General features: G+C 42.7%; 1 protein-coding gene across 3 annotated transcripts in view; it reads right to left on the bottom strand.

The window, feature by feature from the left end:
* Nucleotides 1–21,088: 21,088 nt before the first annotated feature.
* Nucleotides 21,089–22,531, bottom strand: part of srrm4 (serine/arginine repetitive matrix 4) — a 350,732-nt gene continuing 349,289 nt past the window's right edge. For all 3 annotated transcript variants that reach the window (XM_080208425.1, XM_080208427.1, XM_080208426.1), the window contains one exon: nt 21,089–21,568. In XM_080208425.1, the coding sequence (XP_080064551.1) occupies nt 21,277–21,568 (292 nt within the window). In that variant the 3' untranslated portion in view covers nt 21,089–21,276. The remainder of the gene's footprint in view (nt 21,569–22,531) is intronic.

Raw genomic sequence — 22,531 nt, 5'->3', positions numbered from 1 at the left:
AGATTGTCAAATGGTTTTTACTCACACATATGAACAGAATGTATAAACATGTTACCTGCATTACAGTAGTTTATCAGTATTACAGCACCACGAGAATGAGCTGAAGTTGGGCGTGATGGGGTGACTCAGTTAGTTACCTCATTATACCAACTGTATTCATAACTGTTCAGTGCAGTATTGTAAGCACTGATGTAATATACACGTGTCTGATTCGGTCTGAGTATTTCCCAATCTGTAAGACCTAGTTTCTTTGAAATATACAGAACATTTCAGCAACTTTTGGCATTGACTATGATTGTTTCCAATGCAGCAGGAAATTCATGTAAACAACATGGTGGCACAGTGGTTAACACTGCTGCCTCACAGCGCCAGTGACCCAGGTTCAAATCTGGTCTTGGACGACTTTATGGAGTTTGCATGTTCTTCCCGTGTCTTTGTGGGTTTCCTCTGGGTGCCCTATTTCCTCCCACACTCCAAAGATGTGCAGATTTGGTTGATTGGCCATACTAAATTGCCTCTTAGGGGTGGAAGGGTAAATACATATGGTTACGGGGATATGGCCTAGGTGGGATTATTGTCGGCACATGATTGATGGGCCGAATGGCCTCCTTCTACACTGCAGGAATCCTATGATTCTATCAACATCAGAGTGGCTGGATTGCAAAGCTCTCATCAGTAGTTAAAGTTCAACTCCCTAATGTGGTGGCTAAGAATAAAATGGATTGATGTGCTGACAGAATGTCACAGCAGAGTTGGTGGGGGTGGGGAAGCATGTGCCAGTTCCGTTATTTTAACCTGTCCTGGCATCGAATGAAGCTGTCAGTTTCGATTATCTGTTCGACGTCCAAAAGGTGAATGAATGGGATACAACGAACAAATGGGAAACATTGTATCTGTATGAGGTATTATACCAGAGGAAGCAGAAAGTAGATTGATGGAAGAATGAGTGAGATAGAGAAAGCTGGGGGCTAGTTGCTGGGGAATGCAAGAAAGCCAAGTGAACGAAAGAGCCTTAAATGTAGGAAAATAAAACTTTGGTGGGTGGGGGGGGATGGGGAGGAATAGACCACCTCGCCCTCCAAGTACTGCATGTGCCAAGAACACGCTGTTTCATTGCAAGCTAATGCAGTTGAGCATTGCATTTAAACCTAGTTACTCAGCTCAGAGTGCTGTTCACTGATAGATTTATGAGGTGATAATACTTAGGGAAAATTGGAGCCAGAGTATTACTTCAACTGCAACTTTTAGATAACACAGGAAAATTGTTTTTAAAAAAATCGATAGACTGGGACTTTTGACGTTCTGAATGGCTGATATTCAGTGTTCACAATAATGGGGAGGTATTAATTATATTCTGTGGACACAGCATCTTCTCTCATTCTCATTCTCGTCAGACTAAAGGCATCTTTCGCTATTTTGACTCCACTAGCCCTGCCTGCGAGCTTCAGATTCAGAAGCACCCTGCACAGGATGACTCAGCCCTCAAACACTTTCTCTCTCCCCCAACCTCCACAGCAACTAAATTCAACTCGCACTCTCGTTTACCCACATCTATATTTATATAATTCTATTTAACAATGTCACTTTAGCAACACAATCAAGGAGAAATGATTTTACAAAATGTGTTTATGGCTACTTCATTTCACTCTTGGGATCCCTGCTGTTGAACAACACCAGAGAGAAAAAAAAAACACAGCAGGGAGGCTTTTTACATTTTCAAATTCAAATCATTTGGTTGACTGAGAATCAAGTCTAGCTTTACACCACTGCTGCTTCCATTCTTGAGCTGATTTCTAAGGGATAGTTGAGCCTGGAAGACTGTAAACGCCTCATAGTGGTGAATGCAAATTGTAAACTGAAGTTGCTGAGGAGGCATAAGGACACAATGCATGTGAGTGTCGACAAGATACCCAGAGGAAAAACAGGGATCATATGATTGTGCCTATGATTGTGGCTCAGATTCATTTAAGAAGAAAATCCTTTTCACAGCCCCAGGAACTTATATGCAAAAGTGTTTTATTCAAGCAGCAAATTGCATGTCAGGTTCTGCAACTAGTTAATTCACAGCAGCGCATCAAATGACTTGCCAGAGCCCTTAAAAGTCTATTCACCCATTCACCAGTCTCGACCAGTGACTGGAGTGCTGAGCAGAGCTTGGTATTCTTTCACAGACTAGAGAAAATCAGAAAGAGTTTAGCTTCAACTGCACTTCGGGTTGGTTTATTTGCTGAACAGCCACCCACCTTCTCAAGTAAGGAAAGTGTATCACAGGGAGATGCCCAAGAATGGGGAATGTAACAATCCCGGAAAAACCCTACGTTGGGTTTTCTTGCAAATGAACATAAGCTGTATCAAATTTTGTGACTGACTGAACACTTCTTCAATTTCATTGCTACTCTTAATCTTATATTGAAGGGTAACACAGTGGCACAGTGGTTAGCATGGCTGCCTCACAGCGCCAGGGACCCGGGTTTGATTACCGGCTTCGGTCACTGTCGGTGTGGAGTTTGCACATTCTCCTTGTGTCTGTGTGCCTTTCCTCTGGGGGCTCTGGTTTCCTCCCACAATCTGAAAGATATGTTTGTTAGGTTGCATTGGCCAGGCTAAATTCTCCCTCAATGTACCCAAACAGGCAACAGAATGTGGCAACTTGGGGATTTTTACTGTAACTCCATTGCAGTGTTACTTGTGACAATAATAAAAATACTTTGAAAACTTGAAAAAAAAAGATACACAGGAGACAATAGCACAATAGTCTTGACACTGGACCAGTAATCCAGAGTCCCAGGGTAATGTTCTGGGGAACTAAGTTCAAATTCCACAACAGCAGAAAGTAGAAATTGAATTTAATGTGAATCTGAAATTAAAAGTCTAATGATTATTGCAATGAAACACTCAGAATTGCTGCTGTCCTTACCAGGGTTTGGGTACGTGTGATTCCAGATACACGGCAAAGTGGTTAAAGCTTAAATTCATCTGAAATGGCCTAGCAAGTTACTCAGTTCAATGGCCATTAGGGATGGGCAGTAAATGCTGGCCTAACTTGTGATACCCACATCCCATGAATAAATTAAAAAAAGACACACTGCCAAAAACAGCAGACGGCTAACTTGCTGGAGAATTGTGGTTTGGATCAATGCTCAGTTATAAGAAAGGTAACCTTCAGCAGGAATCTAGGAAGGGCACAAACAGGCAGTTTGCTGTGTGAGAGCAGAAAATAAATACCTCAGCAGACTTCCGGAGACTCAGATAGAAAGCAGGGAATACCAAGGCCACCATATTTGTCAAGTTTAACACTGAAATGTTTATAAGCTGAAAAAGGTTTGAGCATTGGAAGCCTAAATGTTGATGTTTTGACCTGGTTTGGACAGGCATTGATGGTTCAATAATTTCTTTTGGAATTAAGCCATTTATAGAGAGGACATGATTGGATTACTTCAGTTTCCATTTGCTTAGCTGTACAGTGAAAGTTTCAGAGGGGAGATTTCCTGAGCACAGGAATTGTGTAAGCTTTACATGTTGCATTGACCAATGTGATGGTACCTGGGGCAGGACTTGGGAGATGCACTTTTACCCAGAGTTTAATAGTAATGCTGTTGTTCTTTGACACTACTGCTCAGACCTTTACATAGTCAAAGCTTACCTGTACTGAATGAAATATAACCACTGTTACCAATAAGGATTATTGCTTTGAATGATTTTGGAACTTGAGAATAAAGGGTTAATGAGTTGATTGAGTCTTGATACAAGAAAAGAGAAAGTAATTCAAGTTTTTAACCAAGGTTTTTGTACCTTGAAAAAATTAACAATTTCTCTGTTCAGTTTTGCACTTAAGTGATTGCTTCCAAATGTCTGGTTAGGGAAGGAAATAGAATCATAGAAATATAGAAAGTAGGAGCAGGAGGAGGCCATTTGGCCCTTCAAGCCTGCTTCATTATGATCATAGCTGATCATCCAACCTAATAGTCTGATCCTGCTTTCCCCTCAATATCCTCCAATCCCTTTGCCTCAAATGCTAAATCTAATTTCTTCTTGAAAATATTCAATATTTTGGCCTCAACTACTTCCTGTGGTAGCAAATTCCACATGCTGCCACTCTCGGGCAAAGCAATTTCTCCTTACGTCTTGTTGTAAGCCATCTACTCTGTGCCCTCAGACTGTGACCCGTGGTTCTGGACACACCGATCGTCGGGAACATCCTCCTTGCATCTACCCTGTCTAGTCCTGTTGGAATTTTATAGCCTATCCTGCTCTGGCCCACACGTGAAGCCTAATCAACAATAATGTGCTCTCAACTGCCTTCTGAAATGGCCTAGCAATTCATTCAGTTCACAGGCAGTTAGAGATGGGTAAAAATTGCTGCCTTTGCCAGAGGTGCACACATTCCATGAAATAATTTTTAAAAAATCACACTTTAACAACTGTCGACCCTAAACTGTACCTGTTCGAGAGACCACTAGCAAAGCATGATAGACAAGACTACGGCTGCAAGAGGAAGAGAGGGAAATACATCACGTAGGACGGGTTACTGGAGATAGTTCTCATGGAGAAACTCACAATTTTAACCTCTCTCTGACAAAGATTGCTCTGCTATGTATCTTTTATTAGAAAATAACATTTTGGGGTACAATGTATGTATAATCTAGACAGCACATGCTTGGGAAGAAATATGTAATCATGAATTTCTATTTCCCGAAGTTTTCCCCACTGGAATTTTTATTTTCTCATGTCATATCTGAGGCCATTGTAAAGTAATCGACAGAGATCGAACGCTATAATTAGTCAATAATTCCATTGCTGTTGCATCATGTGAATAACAGGATGACAGAAGTTGAACTCGTTTGGTTCTCATTGGATGGCAAAGCAGATTTAATGGGCCAAATGGCCTACTGCTGCTCCTATGTCTTATGGTCTTTCTCATCTCGCAATTCTTTTGTTCCTGTCATCAGAATTTTCTGCTTTTACTTTGGATTTCCAGCCGAAATCCGAAGCTGTATCTTTTATTAATCAAAACATGCTGCATGAGCTCTGTTATGTGTCCCAAAGTGAGTCTGAAGGAAAGAATTGGTCCATTAACCAACTCACTGTCATCCACAAACTCTTCCATTTGTCTGGCCATTCTGACTTCTTGTTCTTTCGGCAGAATTATTTCTCTGAGGTCTTCATAGCTTTCCATTATTTTCAATGCTTGCGCCCATTTATCAAAGTGACTTTACTTAACCTTGTTGAATTCAATGTACACCTTCATTGTGACTTAGAAAACCTACAGTGCAGAAGGAAGCCATTTGGCCCACTGAGTCTGCACTGGCAGCAATCACACCCAGGCTTTATCCCCACAGCACCACATATTTACCCTGCTATCCCTCTAATGAGCTATAATTCAATTTCAAGGGGCAGCATGGTGACACAATGGTTAGCACTGCTGCCTCACAGCACCAGGGTCCATAGTTCAATTCCAGCCTTGGGTCACTGTCTGTGTGGAGTTGGCACATTCTCCCCGAATCTGCATGGGTTTCCTCCGAGTGCTCCAGTTTCCTCCCACAATCCAAAAATGTGCATGTTAAGTTGATTGGCCATGATAAATTGTCCCTTGATGTCAAGGGGATTATCAGGACAATATGTGGGATGAGGCATGGGTGGGATTATTGTGAGTGCAGGCTCGATGGGCCAAATGGCCTCCTTCTGCACTGCAGGGATTCTGTGATCAATGAAATGGAACAATTAGAAATGCAGGAAAGGGAGAGAAGGTAAAAAAGAGAGTGGGAAAGAGAAGAAAGAGACAAAGAAAGGAATTGGAAATGCAGAAGTTAACAACGGAAAGAAAAGGAGAAAGAAAAATGAACATCAAATTAAACTGCGACAAGTGACAACAGACACAGAACTGAATGAGGATGAAAGTGGCTTTCGGCAGAAAGGCCATGGGGAAGTGTTCAGATATGTACAAGCTCACCCAAACTTCAAGGAAAAGGAAGCCAAGCCTTTTTTTGTGCTTTTGAGAAAGTAGCTAGACAGATGAGATTGTCATAAGACCCTATTTGTACAGATTAAACTTGTAGGTAGGCTGAGTGAAGTATCTGCGTCACTGTCCAAGGAAAGGTCTGGAGACAATAGGACAGTGAAGAAAGACATTGAAGAGAGCTTATAAGCTAGTACCAGATATCACAGACAACAGTTCAAAACTGTAAGAAAATAGTCTGGGACTGGGCCGGCATGGTGGCACAGTGGCTAGCACTGCTGCCTCAACAGCTTCAGAGATCTGGGTTCGATTCCCAACTTGGGTCACTGTCTGTGTGGAGTTTGCATGTTCTCCAGTGTTTGTGTGGGTTTTCTCCGTGTGCTCTGGTTTTCTCCCACAATTCAAAGATGTGCAGGTTAGTTGTATTGGCCATCTTAAATTGACTCTAGTGTCCCAAGATGTGTACATTAGAAGGATTAGCGGGGTAAATATGTGGGGTTATGGGCATAAAGCATGGATGCGATTGTTGCTGGTGCAGACTCAATGGCCTCCACTGCACTGCAGGTTTTCTAAGTCACAATGAAGATGCACATTGAATTCAAAAAGGTTAAACAAAGTCACTTTGATAAATGGGTGCAAGCATTGAAAATAATGGAAAGCTATGAAGATCTTAGAGAAATAACTCTGCTGAAAGAACAAGAAGTTAGAATGGTCAGACAAACAGCAGAGCTTGCAGATGACAGTGAGTTGGTTCATGGACCAAATCCTTTCTTTAGACCCACTTCTAAATCGGAAAAAGCTGGAAAACTGGAAGGTGCGAGAGGGAGGACAGGCCAGCAAGAGAGGGAATATTAGAAAGTTCCAAGGGAGCTTGTCTTCAAAATGAACCTGAGTCTGTTGGAGGGCTGACAGATATAGAAAGGGTTAAATGTTTTTATTGCAATAAAATGGGACACACCTGATCATTACGCTGGAGATGAAATGGTTGTCCAGTTGGGATTATCAATTTTACACAAGTCAAGGGGAACTTAAAAATTGGGGAACCAGAGAAGCCAGTCAGATTGGTACACCAACAGAAAGGGCAGACAAAAGCGATGAAAATTTGTGCACCATTGCACAGAATGAAATGGGAGATTTTTCAAATATTTTTTGGGCAATGGTAAAGTATTTCCATGTGGGCAGGGTAGAATGGGAAAGGATACTAAAATATTATGGGATATCGGTGTGAGTCAATCCCTAATGTTGTGGGATAGAGATATTTGTTGTCCAGAAGGAAAGATGTTGATCAGCAGCATTAATGGGAAAACATAAGAAATCCCTCTAATAAAGAAAGTAGCTTGATAACAGGGGAAGTAGTGATAGGGATGGCAGAAATCCTATCCATTGCAGGCATTCAGTTCACTCTAGGGAATGATGCAGCAGGATCACAGATGGTCATGATGCCTACTGTAGTCAAGCAGTCAGTAGAAAATCCAGCAGCAGAGGAATTACAAACAGATCTGGATTTTTTCCAGATTCCGTAGGGACGTGATCACAAGCTCATCAGCTAAGACAAAAGAGGGAGAAGTGATGAGCCCACAGTGCATCCAGTTATCTGATATCATCCTGAATAACCTAAATGAGAATGAGACAGACGTAGGGAGTGAGACTGATGTGTTCAATTCAAAGAGGTTAATTGAATTACAGCAGACTGACTTAAAAGTAAAACAAGTCTATTAGACTGCCTGCTCAGCACTGGGAGCACAATGCATTCTCGAGTGTTATTATGTGCAGAACAGATCAATGAGAATATGACAACCACCACACGTTGGCGCACAGGACAAATTGGGAGAACTATACCAAATTGTATTACACTCCGGATATAGGAAAAAGTTTCTGAGGATAGCTCACAAGAATCCATTAGGCGTCACCTCAGAATGAAGAAAAGCCAAGACAAAATCCAAAGACAGTTTTATTGACCTGGACTGCACAAGGATATAGTCTCCTTCTGTTGAACCTGTCACTTCTGAGACAATACTTAATGTTACGAAACGTATTTTAGTCATATTTCTGCACAGGGTGTTTTGAGCAGTCCTTTCCATTTTATCAGATCCATTTTGTCAACCGGCACCCTGTATCATTGTTGCAACAGCACAATTGTTTCTAATGGCTAGAATATTGGTTTTCATCTGAACTAATGCTGTCCCATTGTTTTCCCCTAAGAATTTGCAGAGCTGGGCTTGATTGGGATGATTGGCAAGTATGGTCATGTGACGGGGAAGCTGGACTTACGCAGAATTTTCAAGCTTAGTTGCTGCTTTTTGAATTGAGAGAGAGCAGTTCTCTCTTTTTCCCTCTATGAGGTTGGAGACTGGAATCTGTCAGGAGATAAGTCTCTTCTTTGGAGATTTTGCTGTATGAGAATGAATCTTTCCCTGAGAGTTACGTTTTTGGAAGCTGCTGTCTGGATTTCTGACCAGGAGTGTTAAGGAGCTGAAAATCCAACATCACGTGAATATACTTGTTTTTGTGTGAATTAATTCTGAAGAAAGGTGTGTGTCTATGGAGTATTGCTTTAAACTGGAACAACAGTGATAGCTAGCTGTTAAGGATTATACTTTGCCATATCTAAATATTTTAATTGGTAAAAGTTATGCTAATTATTTTTGTTATATTCTAAATGTGTTCTTAAATTAAGTTTGTTTAAGTAAAAGCTTCTAGTGGATCACTTGAATCATACCTGGAGTGAAATGCCTTATGCTCACCCTAATGTCAAAATCAAATGTAAAAGTTAGGGCCTAGACTAATTTCATAAAATGCCTTGGAGTTTCTGGTCTGGGCCTTGGCATAACTGTCATATAATCGGGAAATTGCAAGTTGTAATCAAGAGTGCACCATTGCTCCCTATCCCAGCATTTGCCAAATCTTTTACAAGGGTCCTAATTGACTGCATAGAGTGGATGAAGTGGGAATAAATGTTTGCTAACTATCATGGATATGTCCACCCAATTCCTCAAAGTCATATCCTTAAAACCTTTTACAGTTAGGAGAATAGTAGAGAAGTTAATAAAATTCTTTGCTTGGTATGGCTTACAAAAGGAGATTCAGTCAGTCCAAAGGTCAAATTTTAAGTCAGGACTATTCAAAGAAATCATGAATAATTTGGGGATCAGACAGTACAACTCATGAGCCCCAGGGAGCCCTCGAGAGATGGCACCATGTTTAAAAACCATGATGAGAGCTTCCAGCCAGGATTACCTTCAGGATTGGGACAAGGGAATTCCATTTTTATTATGTGTGATTAGGGATGCATCAAATGAGTCTACCAAATTTTGAAATTCAGTTCTTTCAAATTGGTCCACGGGCTTGAGGTCACAGGACCATTGAAATTATTTTGGGAGAAGTTACGAATGACAAAGTCAGAGACGACACTTTTAGACTATGTCTCAAATTTCAGGGAATGACTAAATGGGGTCTGTGAGGTGGTGAAAGAAAAAAATTAAAGGCAGCCAGCAGGGAATGAAAGCCTGGGCTGATAGGAAGGTCCAAACTTGTAGTTTTACATCGGGAGACAGAATGCTCATGTTATTACCTGAGTCAGGTGACACATTGAAAGCTAGATTCAATAGGCCATGTCACATAGAGAGGGGATGGAGTGAGGTAAACTATTTGGTACAGTGAGTGACTGTGATTTTCATCCAAGAAAAGATATTAGAGTAGGAAAGATGAGAACAAGCACGAGGTCTTATTAGTCATTCAGCAGGGGAAAGACAAGGCGTCAAATTTCGACAGCGACTTCCCTAAAATTCATTTGGGCAGTGAGGAAGTACTGGAAAATTTATTCCAGTGGTTAAATCATCTCCCAGATAAGAGCGATATTACAAACACAGTTTCTCAACATCACGGTGGTCCGAAGCACTGGTTACGATTTGTGTCTTTGATTATTGCAGCGTCAATATTTCTTCCAATAGAGTCAAACTTGAAATTCATATCCTGTTCAGAAAGATTCTAAAATGGGACGTGAGCAGACAAATGCTGAATTCACCAAAAGAATCTTCTGCTGCCTCAAAGCGACATTTTCAGGACTTTTTGGCACAATGTCCAGGCTAGCTTGGATCTTCATAGAATCATAGAAGCTCTGTAGTGTAGAAGGAAGCCATTACGCCCATTGAGCCTGCACTGACAACAATCCCACCCAGGCCCCATCCCTGTAACTCCACATATTTACCCTACTAATCCCCCTGACACTAAAGGGCAATTTAGCATGGCCAATCAACCTAACCCATACATCTTTGGACTGTGGGAGGAAACTGGAACACCTGGAGGAAATCTGTACAGTCATAGAGAGAATGTGCAAACTCCACACAGTCACCTGAGACCAGAATTGAACCCGGGTCCCTGGCACTGAGAGGCAGCAATGCTCTGTGTACAAGATAAACTGGGAAAATCCACATAAGTGCTACCTCAGAGTGGAAATTTTGATCTCTGCTCTTGCTGTGGTAATGTTTTAGTCTAACAATATCAAATTCCTCCCCATGGTATTTTGATTCTGAGCAATTCTTCCCCTGTACTTGTTGAAATGCAAAGTATGGTGTTAGCACTGATGATTTTGCTTTTTTAAATGGAGTTTAAAAAAATTAAATAAATAACTTAATTTTGGCCCAAATATACTTATCGTTAATTTTATTATGTTCCCAATTCTATACCTCTATTCGCACACTTGGTAAGTTGATATTAATATAATGACTTATGATAATTAGCAACAGGGGTCAGTGTGCCAGAACATTGGCTCATCACCCACTCCATTTGGTGCTAGTTACGAGGCATCGGAGCTTTGAATTCAAGACACGGTCATGTCTTGATGCCTAGTGGAAATTTGCTGATGACACCACCGTAGTGGGTTGGATCTCAAACAAAGATGAGACGGAGTACAGGAAAGAGTAGAGAATCTGGTGAACTGGTGCAACAACATGTCCCTGTGAGTTTTAAGGGGTGTTTGACCAAATACATGAATAGGATGGGAATAGAGGGATATGGTCCCTGGAAAAGTAGGGTGTTTTAGTTCAGTTGGGCAGCATGATTGATGCAGGCTTGGAGGGTCAAAGGGCCTATTCCTATGTTGTAATTTTCTATGTTCTTATATCATAGGGGAGGAAGTGGAAATTGTCGAGAGTTTTCAGTTTCTAGATGTCCAGATCACCAACAACCTGTCCTGGCCTCTCTATGCTAGCACTGTAATTAACAAAGCCCATCAAAGCTTCTACTTTCTCAGGACGCTAAGGAAATTTAACATATCCATTATGACCCTTACCAACTTTTGCACCTTAGAAAGCATTCTTTCTGGTTATATCACAGCTCGGTATGGCTTCTGTTCCGTCCAAGACCGCAAGAAACAAAGGGTCCAAACAAAGCCCAGTCCATCACACAAACAAGGTTCCCATTGATTGACATTGTCTACACTTCCTGCTGCCTCAGAAAAGCAGCCAGCATAATCAAGGACCCTACGCACCCCAGACACTTTCTCTTCCACCTTCTTCTGATGAGAAAAAGATACCAAGGTCACATACCAACCAACTCAGGAACAGCATTTTCTTTACTGCCATCAGACTTTTGAATGGACCTATCTTGTATGAAGTTGATTTTTCTCTACACCCTAGCTATGACTGTAACATTGCATTCTCTCCTTTCCTTCTCTATGCTTTGTCTGTATAGCACACAAGCAACAATACTTTTCACTATATACCAATACATATGATAATAACAAATCAAATCAAAATCAAAAATCCATATTCTTTATCTATAAAGGCAAGCTAAGCCCATTAGGAATAGACATTTGTTATGATCCCTGTGGAAACTGAAACCAAAATTTCTGAAAGGAATGTGAACTTCCAATTAAAAGCTGAAAGAATGAGAGGGCAAGATAATTTTAAGACTTTTACTCTAACAAAAGACTAAAAGCCCTATTGACTAAATACAATTTGTTGCCATTGTGTCCAAGCATGAACACCTTGCACCTTCTTCCCAGTAAGACAGTCTGGCACTGCCATCATAAAAGAGGATCAACCTTTCACCTGGTATTAACAGTCCAACCATCCAGATTTGCTGTGAGGCAAACTTCAGAACACATCACATAGCCTTCCTTCCATTGAACCCTAAGTTTAAAGATACAGGGCAGAATTTTTCAGCTGAGCTTGTCCCAAAGCCAGAAAATCTCCCCTGAGGTCAATGGCCCTTCACAGGTTTCGTATCCCACCCACTATGATTCCCAAGTGGGCGGGATGGGAAAATTCCACCCACGGTTTGAAAACATAAGAATATTATAAAACTTATGTTTGTAACATTAATTAAAGAGGAATAAAATTTGTAAATATCCCAACTAGAAGTATATACAAATTGACATGCAAGTTATCTGATGGGGGGACAGTGGCCCATTCAAATCTCTTGACACCTTGTCTGAGAGGCAACAATATCACCAGAGCTGAAGGTTTAACCCCCTTTGTATGATTGTGTTAGGTGAATGAGACTCAATTTTCCCCTCGCTGGTGATAAAGGAAGTAATCCTGTTCAAAAGGGTACTGGCAACCCTGTGGAGCTCATCAATGTGTCTAATCTTCACTGGTGATCTGCAACAAGGACATCCTCTGCCTAAAAACATAAATGTTGGATAAACTTAGCAGGTTTGGCAGCATCTGTGGAGAGAGAAACAGAGTTAATGCTTTGAGGGAGGCAGTGGTATTGTTACTGGTGTTCTAATCCAGAAATCCAGTTTAATATGCAGTTTGAATCCCACCATGGCAGATGGTGAAATTTGAATTCAATAAAATTAGGAATCTACTGATGACCATAAATCCATTGTCTAATAAAGCCACCTGGTTCACTAATGTACTTTAGGGAAGGAAATCTAGCATTCCTACCTGGTCTAGCCCTCATGTGACTCTAGACCCACATGAATGTATCTGCTGCCCTGCTCCTTCTAGCTGGTAGTGGCCTTGGCTTTGGAAGGAGCCTTAGTCAGTTCTTAAATCACATCTTATAGATGGCACTCACTTCTGCCACTGTAGAGTGATAGTGGAGGAGTGTATTTCAAATGGGCTGCCGTGTCCTGGATATTGTCAAACATCTTGAGTGTTGTTGGAGCACTGATCCAGGCAAGTGAAGAGTGTCCCATCATTCTCCTGACTTGTGCCTTGTAGATTATAAACAGGTTTTGGGAAGTCAAGAAGTGAGTTACTCACCACAGGATTCCTAGCCTCTGATCTGCTGTTGTAGCCACTCTATTTATGTGGCTAGTCCAGTTAAGTTTCTTGTTAATGATAACCCTCAAGATTTTGACAGTGGGGGATTCTAACTATAACCTCCATGTTGACAGTGGGGGATTCTAACCATAACCCCCATGTTGACAGTGGGGGATTCTAACCATAACCCTCACGTTGACAGTGGGGGATTCTAACCATAACCCTCATGTTGACAGTGGGGGATTCTAACCATAACCCCAATGTTGACAGTGGGGAATTCTAACCATAACCCCCATGTTGACAGTGGGGGATTCTAACCATAACCCCCATGTTGACAGTGGGGGATTCTAACCATAACCCTCATGTTGACAGTGGGAGATTCTAACTATAACCTCCATGTTGACAGTGGGGGATTCTAACTATAACCCCCCTGTTGACAGTGGGGGATTCTAAGCATAACCCCCATGTTGACAGTGGGGGATTCTAACCATAACCCCAATGTTGACAGTGGGGAATTCTAACCATAACCCCCCTGTTGACAGTGGGGGATTCTAACCATAACCCCCTTGTTGACAGTGGGGGATTCTAACCATAACCCTCATGTTGACAGTGGGAGATTCTAACTATAACCTCCATGTTGACAGTGGGGGATTCTAACTATAACCCCCCTGTTGACAGTGGGGGATTCTAAGCATAACCCCCATGTTGACAGTGGGGGATTCTAACCATAACCCCAATGTTGACAGTGGGGAATTCTAACCATAACCCCCCCCTGTTGACAGTGGGGGATTCTAACCATAACCCCCATGTTGACAGTGGGGGATTCTAACAATAGCCCCTTGACATTCAATAGCACTGCCACTGAATGTCAAGGAACTATGGTTAGATTCTCATTGCCTTGCACCTGTGCAGCATGAATGTTACTTGCCACTTGTCACCCCAAGCCTGTAGATTGTCCAGGTTTGCTGCATTTGGGTATGGACTACTTCGGTATCTGAGGAGTACTGAATGATGTTGAACATTGTGCGGTCATCAGCAAGCATCTTGAACGTGGCATTTATCCAGCCTACTTACCTTCTTCATTTTCAAAATGGACTATTGACTTCTGAATAAAACTCCTTCCTGCAACTTTGCCATTTCTTAAGTTCAACTGGCTGCAGTGCGAAACTGCAATGCAAACTGACACAACTGGATCAGGGTAAGTGATGCAGTCACTTATTATAACAAACATTTCCTCATCATCCTGCTGGATTTTTCTTGCGAAATGAAGCAAAACATTCACAAAAGGCCAGTATCAATTCCTATTTAATGGTATATGTTCCAGACAGGTAAGTTAATCCTCCCTGGCACCTGAGCAAGTCTGCATAGTAGGTTGCACGAGAGTTCACTGGCAGTTCAAACAACCGTACAGTGCATCAATGACATGAAGCCTCATGATAACGAGTTCAAAAGTGCTTAAGTCCTCAAGTGAACTGTTGCAATCCACACAGCACCTCAGAAATTTATGCCTCAATTTTAACTCATCAGTATTAAGAATGATGCTTGGTGTGTGTGTGTGTGTGTGTGTGTGTGTGTGTGTGTGTGTGTGTGTGTGTGTGTGTGTGTGTGTGTGTGTGTGTGTGTGTTGGAGGGGGTGGGGGGAGCGGCATTGGATGCGTGAGTTTAAGATTAAATTGAATCTCCTTACTAGCCACGGCTGCAGTTTCCATCCAGCAATGTTGTACATTCATCAACTTTGAAGCCAAGATTTCCACCGCAGGTTTGATTTAGATTTGTAAAGTCATGGCCTGAGGCAGCACTGGTGCGGCAATATAATTTTCAGGATGAGTCAGATGGGAGGTGCGCCTGGCGTCAAACCTGACTGCTAAACTGTGGCAGCAGGCACCACCTGGCCAGGAGAAGTCAAGTAAAGTTCAGAAGAATTACTACTGTGCATTCGTGCTCCCACCCAGTTCCCCCCAAGGATCACATGAGCCTCCCAAGCCCTGGCCTTGCCTCTCTATCTCACACTGGCATCGGTACCAAAGCCCTTACCCACGATGACCGTCATGCCGAGATCCTATCCCTCAACAGCTGACTGATGGCAAACATGGTGCTTTTTGTCAGGAAAACCATTACTAGATGAGGCCAGGGAGTTAAAATGGCTCAGGTCTCACACTGAGATGGCAATGATGTGGTTTCTACACTCTCTCCTGTCCTAATTGAACCCCTTGTCACCCCCTTTGAAATCAAGATCCTATTATTTCTAATGACCCTGAAATCAAAGTGTAAGAACTTTTGCTGAAGGTTGATAGATCCTGAGAGGTGTGAGTGGCAGAAGTTCAAGGCCGTTATCTTTATGTCTCGTTTGAGTGAGATTGTCCTTGATTTATGGGTGGTAGGATTGTGCTGCGGCTGGCAGTAGGGTACTGGGTTAGGGCAGCTTGAGCTCAGGTTGTTAAAATTCCTTTCAGTAGACCACCATCCCATCAATGCGAGTGACCCAGGTTCCAAAGGTGGATGCACTTCACTATTAGTCCTTCACCATTTTTGTCCAGGAATCTCCTTAGGGCTGCATCCACCCTGGCAACCTAAAACGTACCCACATGTGTGATGGAAAGACAAGTGAAATGGAAAAATGTGGTTTCCACCAAATTTCTGTGAAATTATAGCAGCGAAGTAAGGGACAACTCAGGAGATTTCCTGCTATATTGTTTGTCACATGTTAGCTGTGAGTATCCAACCTGTAACCCTCAAAGCCCAAGCATCTCAGTAATATTTGAAAGTATATTTGATGGCCAATCCTTTTTCAATTTTGTTAACACTAAGGTTCAAAAACAACTGTTTTTAATGGATAAAATCAAACTCACAACACAAAGATGTATTGTTCCAACCAACCGGAGTTAAATGCAGCTTAATGGCAAAATGGATTTGAATTTTATGGAGGGCCCATTAGGTTCCATGTTATGCACCTAAACAAAGAAATGGTCCACATTTATGTAGCGCCTCAGGATGTCACAAAGCACTTTAAAGCCAATTAATCTCTTCTTGAATTATAGTCATTGTTGTAATGTAGGAACTGCTCATTTGTGCTCTGCAAGTCTCCACGAACAGCAACTTAATGATTTTTTTCATTCTTTCAAAGGTTGTGTGTGTCACTGGCGAGGGCCAATATTTATTGCCCACCCTGACTTGTCCCTGAGTAGGTGGTAGTGAGCCACTTTCTCGAATCGCTGCAGTTCCTGTGGTGTAAACACATCCACAGTGCTGTTAGGGAGGGAGTTCCAGGAATTTGACCCAGCGACAGAGAAGATTGAAGGAGTGGCGATATAATTCCAAGTCAGGATGGTGAGTGGTTTGGAGTGAAACTTGTATAATGGTGGTGTTCCCATGCGTATGCTGCTCTTGTTCTTCTCGATGGTCATGGGTTTGGAAGGTGTTGTCTAAGAAGCTTTGGTGAGTTTCTGCAGTGTACCTTGTGGGTGCTGCTGCTATTGAGCGTCAGTGATGGAGGGAGTGAATGTTTGTGAATAGTGTGCCTGTCAAGTGGGCTGATTTGTCCTGGGTGGTGTCAAGTTTCTTGAGTGTTGTTGGAGCCACCCTCATCCAAACAAGTGTGGAGTATTCCATCACACTCCTGACCTGTGCATTGTAAATGGTGGACAGGCTTTGGGAAGTCAGGAGGTGAGTTACTCGCTGCTGGATTCTGAGACTCTGATCTGCTCTTACAGCTAGTATTTATATGGCGAGTTTAGTTCAGTTTCTGATCAGACAATTTTGGTGATATCCATTCAGGGCTAATTATTGATTAGCTCACCAGGGACAACTCTCTTGCTCATCTGTGCATGCCAGGGATCTTTTATGTACACTTGAATAGAAAGATGGAACCTTGGTTTAACCTCTCATTTGAAAGATGGCACCTCTGACAGTGCAGCATTCCTTCAGTTATGGACTGGAGAATCAGCCTGTATTTTTGTGCTAAAGCCTCTGGAGGGGAACCTAAATCCAAAACCTTCTATGGTGGCACAGTGATTAGCACAATTGCCTCATAGCACCAGGGAGCTTGGTTCGATTCCCAGCTTGGGTCACTGTCTGTGTGGAGTCTGCATGCTCTCTTCATGTCTGCATGTTCTCCCCATGTGTGCTTGGGTTTCCTCCGGCTGTTCTGATTTCGCCCCACAGTGCAAAGATGTGCAGGTTAGGTGGATTGGCCATGCTAAATTCCTCCTTTGTGTCAGGGGGACTAGCTAGGGTAAATGTATAGGGTTATGGGGATAGGCCTGGGTGGGATTGTGGTCGGTGCAGATTCGATGGACTGAATGGTCTCCTTCTGCAATGTAGGCATTCTGTTTCAGGAAATGAGAGTTCGACGACGGGCAGTGCGGCCACAGAAGTACTCTTCATGTAGCTGACCTGAAATACTGTGAGTACTCTGTCAACTGCTGGCAGATGCTGAGACACAATGGGCGTATGATTTGTATTGAATTTCAAGACACCCAACAACATGAAACAAGCCTCAAAATCAAGTAAGGATGTTTATTTTTTTTCTTTGAACAGTTTTGCTTTACAAGCTCACAAATTAAATGCATCAGGAAGACTAATGTCATGAAGAATATATCTTATTTTCACGGAAAGATTAAAAGAGCTGGTACAGTAATATTAACAGACATCTCCAACTCCTGTGCAAGAGGAGATTGAAGAATTAGATTTCAACGGACATTATTGAACAAGTATGCCGTCTGTTCAACTTTGCTCTTCCTATTTCATTTGTTCTAAAACATTCAAAAACTATTTGGGTTGAAAGCGTTTTGACGAATACAAACACACCTATAGTTGTTTATACGTGACTGATAATTCTAGCTACAGTTGATAATACTGAACATTAAACCAATGCATTTTTTTGGCAGCTATAATTTATCATTGGGAGGTTCATATAATTCAGATCTTTTTAAAAAATATTCCGATTATAGGCCCTTGATCACAAACACAGTTTCACAAAGTCTTGGATGTAATGGCTTACCAAAGGAGAAAAAAAAGGAAAACAGTGAGATTTTCCATACTACACGTGGCAGTTCCATAAGTACAGGTTCTGCTGCCTACTCTATATAAATAAATTCAATAAATAGGGCAAATAAATATTAAATAACTGGGTACAGCATTGACCTTTATCAATATATTTACAGTGCATAGTGAAAATACAATTGATCAAGAATTAGCAGAAAACATTTTGGTATACTTGCTAATTAGACATGGAATTGAAATAAATATAGGAGTGCAAAAGAAGGAATGATATTACAAGTCTATCAATAACTTACTAAAGGTCGCCTAGGGGTACTCTTATATACTGGTCTGCAGATAAGTATCGGAATTTTACCCCCTCACCAGCCCAAGGCTCATACGATCCCACCCGAGACCAACAAAGAATGCCATTCTGCGAGCCTCGCCCATCCCGATTCCGTCGCGGGCAAGGCGGTAAAATTCTGGCAAACATTATTTTCACTCAGTGGCATGCTGCCACCGTCGCTTCATTTTTTTTGTGTGTGAATTTGGTGCCCACCAGGATGTTTGTGCCGATGAGTAAAATATTTCACCATTTCAGGCACTCAGAATCAACAACAAAGGCTTGCAGGTCAGGTACAGGGTAGCCCGACACAGATCAATTCCTCCCGGCACAAGACTGTGTGCTCGGGGTCAAATCTTTCAAAGATACCTCCTGGTGCAATCTCTTCCGTCCACTTCCTACAGCAGAAAGCTGTGGCCTGTCTGCACGAGATCGCCAACTTTGTGCCTGTTAGTGTCTGATTAGGGGTGCATTTATTTGACTGGGTGGAACTGGATTGAAGCTATCCAACTGCATTTTTTACTCTTTTTTTCAAAAGAATCAGTCCTGTACCAAACCAAATCTGCTTTGGAGCGTAGTTCCCTTTCATTTTGCTTTTAAAATACATATATACATATTAAAGATGAAATGAAATTGTTTCCTGACCCAATTAACTTGGTGTTACAAAGGATATGTGTTAATATGTGGTGTCTGTGACACCCTGGACACATTTCTTCCTCCTTCGCTTTGTTGAAATCGAGATCCACCTTATAACTCAATCTTTCTCAGATCCTCCAAACTGCAGAACTTGCTCTTCCATCTACTATCTAACAGCTTTTAAAAGTCCAGCTTGCTGTCACCTACTCGCTGCTGACTGATTTCCTCAGCTGTCCTCCAATTCATTTAAATCTTGGCAGCTCACTGTGCTATGGGCCACAGTCGGAGTTGGGAATGTCACCCTTCTGAGATTAATATGAGGGGGTGAAAGGTTATGTGGGGGGACGGGGGGGGGGAGGGGCGGTGAGAAGAATGTGGGGTTGAAGTTACAATTAGATCAGCCATGACCTTATTGGATAGCAGAGCAATCTCAAGGGGCCGAATGACCTTCTCTGCTCTCAACTGATGTACGCAAGAGTATAACACATTACCTCTTTGTACTTCTGGCCTATTCAGCCTACACTGACTCAGACAGAGCATCCCATCCTTTACCTAGCTAATTCTCCCCAACCTACACATCTTGGGACACTAAGTGGCAATTTAGTATGGCAATCCACCTAACCCGCACATCTTTGGGAGGAAACCAGAGCATGCAGAGGAAACCCATGCACACATGAGGGAGAACACGCAAACTCCACAATGCCAGTGACCCGAAGCCAGAATTGAACCTGCGTCCCTGGCACTGTGAGGCAGCACTGCCACTGTGTCAATTCCCCAATAATCAAGAAAAGTAGAATGGAAAAGCCAAAGTTTACAGAAGGAACATTTTCTAGGAAGGACTTTTAAGTTTATAAAGGGGAAGTCATCCCTTGCCAATTACAAAAGTGCATCACCGGAATTCTACCATCCTGCCGCAGAATTGGAATGGGCGAGGGTCAGACAATGGAAATGTCCTTTGATCTTGGATGAGAATTTCTGGTCTCACTCGAGCATTACACTGATCCCATCTTATACAACACACCTAATATTCAGTTCCACTGACCTCAAGAGAATTGTATATTCGGCACACTCTGCCTCATATATTTATACCACGACTCAAGTATTTGGAAACAATGCATCATATTCCATTGTTCTATATGTCCAGATTTGTTCGGACTGATTTCCTTTAAATGAACTGCATGGCTAACCAGAATCTGCTCGCAGACAGTAAACACTCCTATTTTTTAAGAGAGTCCTGGAGACTGGACTGATAGTTCTCACTGAATCCTGCTGTGTTCTATGAGTGAATCTGAAATTGTATCTGTTAATTAATAACTGGGGCTGTTTTACACAGGGGCGGGGAAAGGTTGGGTTTAAGATAAAAGGGAGAGAATTAATAAGAGGTGTGAGAGTCAAGTTCTTTGCACAGAGGGTGGTACGTGTCTGGAATGCGCTGCCAGAGGAAGTGGTAGAAGCAGGTACAATAGCAACGGTTCAGAGACATCTTGACAGATGCATGAATAGACAGGGAATAAAGCAACATGGACCAGGTACAGGCAAAAGGTCTTTAGTTTAGAAAGGAGCCATGTGTTGGTGTAGGCTTGGTGGGCCGAAGGGCCTGTTTCTGTGCTCTACTGTTTTTGTTCTGAGGGTGAGCGGAGTGGGGATGGCAGAGGGATGGGTTTGAGCTGTGCTCACACGAAATCTGATTCATCAGCTCAGTGAGCCAAGGTCCAAACTCGCTCTGAAAATAGCCACAGTGCACCTGCTGGGCTGCTACACCTTTCAGTCTGAACTGCTGCTGTTCTGACTTCTGCGTAACTGAGAGTTTGTACGGTGGTCACAGGGATCGATACAAACCTTTGTAACAATCAGAGATCAAAGCGCGATTGAGAAATCGGTTCAAGTTATTCTGCTCCAAATTTGGCATGAGTTTTTTTTTTAAAAATAAAGAAAGCAGCCAAGAACTTCATTTCATCTTTAAGGTGAGAGATGTACATGGAGAAATTTGAGTCCGTCTGATGGTTGTTTAGTGTGTGCTGTGACCACGCACCAGATTTCACATGTGATTTAAACATTGGGAAATCAAAGTAACACAGAGGTCAATTTGCAAGTAGGCAGCAGGGAAAGGGTGGTGGGGTGGTGGGATGGTGGGGGCATGGGGATGGCTTTCAGCGCCGTAAGCTCTCGTAGCTGCCTGCAGAGTCGTAACTCTTGCTCCGACTGCGGCTGCTGCTCCTTCCGGGCGAACTCCGGGTCCGGCTCCGACTCCTGCTGACGCTGCGACTCCGGCTCCTGCTGGAGTAACTCTGGCTCCGGCTCCAGCTTCTGCTCCAGCTCCGGCTCCGGCTCCTGCTCCTGCTCCGGCTCCGGCTCCTGCTGCTGTACCAGGAGGAGTAGCTGCTGATGCTGCTGGAAGATGAAGGGCTGGGCCTGTAGTACGGGATGGGCCTTTTCCGAGCACTGAGAAATAGAGGAGATAAATAAGAGGCTGTGTTCTCCATGCTCGCTGATCACCAGCGTGCTAATGGCTATCAAATATAAGGAGGAATATGAGGGTGTGGGTTATGACACAAATCAGGCAGCATTACCCTGATCCCCTCTTATACAACCCACCTAATATTCAATTCCACTGATTTCTAGAGAATCGTATATCCGGCATGTTAGCCAATGTGATTCTACTCATAGAATCCCTACATTACAGAAGGAGGCCATTCAGTCTATCGAGTCCACATCAACCACAATCCCACCCAGGCCCTATCCCCATAACCCCATGCATTTACCCTAGCTAGTCCCCCTGGCACTAAAGGGCAATTTAGCATCAACCTAACCCACACATTTTTGGAATGTGGGAGGAAACTGGAACACCCGGAAGAAACCCATGCAGACATGGGGAGAATGTGCAAACTCTGCTAAGACAGTGACCCAAGCCGGGAATTGAACCCGGGTCCCTGGCGCTGTGAGACAGCAGTGCTAACCACTGTGCCACTGTGCTGCCCCACTTTGTAAAATTTCACGGTCAGTATCTGACAGCCATCCAAGCGTTCTATTTTTACACTTCACTGAGGAACCTTCAGCCTGCTCTAATCTCTGGAACATTCCATTTTGTAACACAACTGATTTGTCCTATTTAACATTCTCAAAGTAATTCTTTGCGTTGGTTTCCTTTTTTTGGCTGATTTTTCCTCTGCCCACACCCCTCCAACCCTCCCCTGCCCCACCACATGTGTCAACTCCTTACCAGATGGCCTTGCACTAATGTGCCCATGTCCATCCTCCTTGTGTAAGCCTTGACAACTGGTGACAACAAACCATTCAACTGAAGTGGCATCATAGCACAGCTCTGCATCAACACAGGATAGTAATTGGGTAGGGGGATCCTTTCCTTTCATAAGGGGCAGCATGGAGGAACAGTAGTTATCACTG

The sequence above is a fragment of the Carcharhinus amblyrhynchos genome, chromosome 20, assembly GCF_965287045.1.
Source record: "Carcharhinus amblyrhynchos chromosome 20, sCarAmb.v2.hapA, whole genome shotgun sequence".
NCBI classification, from domain to species: Eukaryota; Metazoa; Chordata; class Chondrichthyes; order Carcharhiniformes; family Carcharhinidae; genus Carcharhinus; species Carcharhinus amblyrhynchos.
Note: the sequence above shows the minus strand (reverse complement) of the source record. Positions and strands in the feature narration are given on the sequence as shown.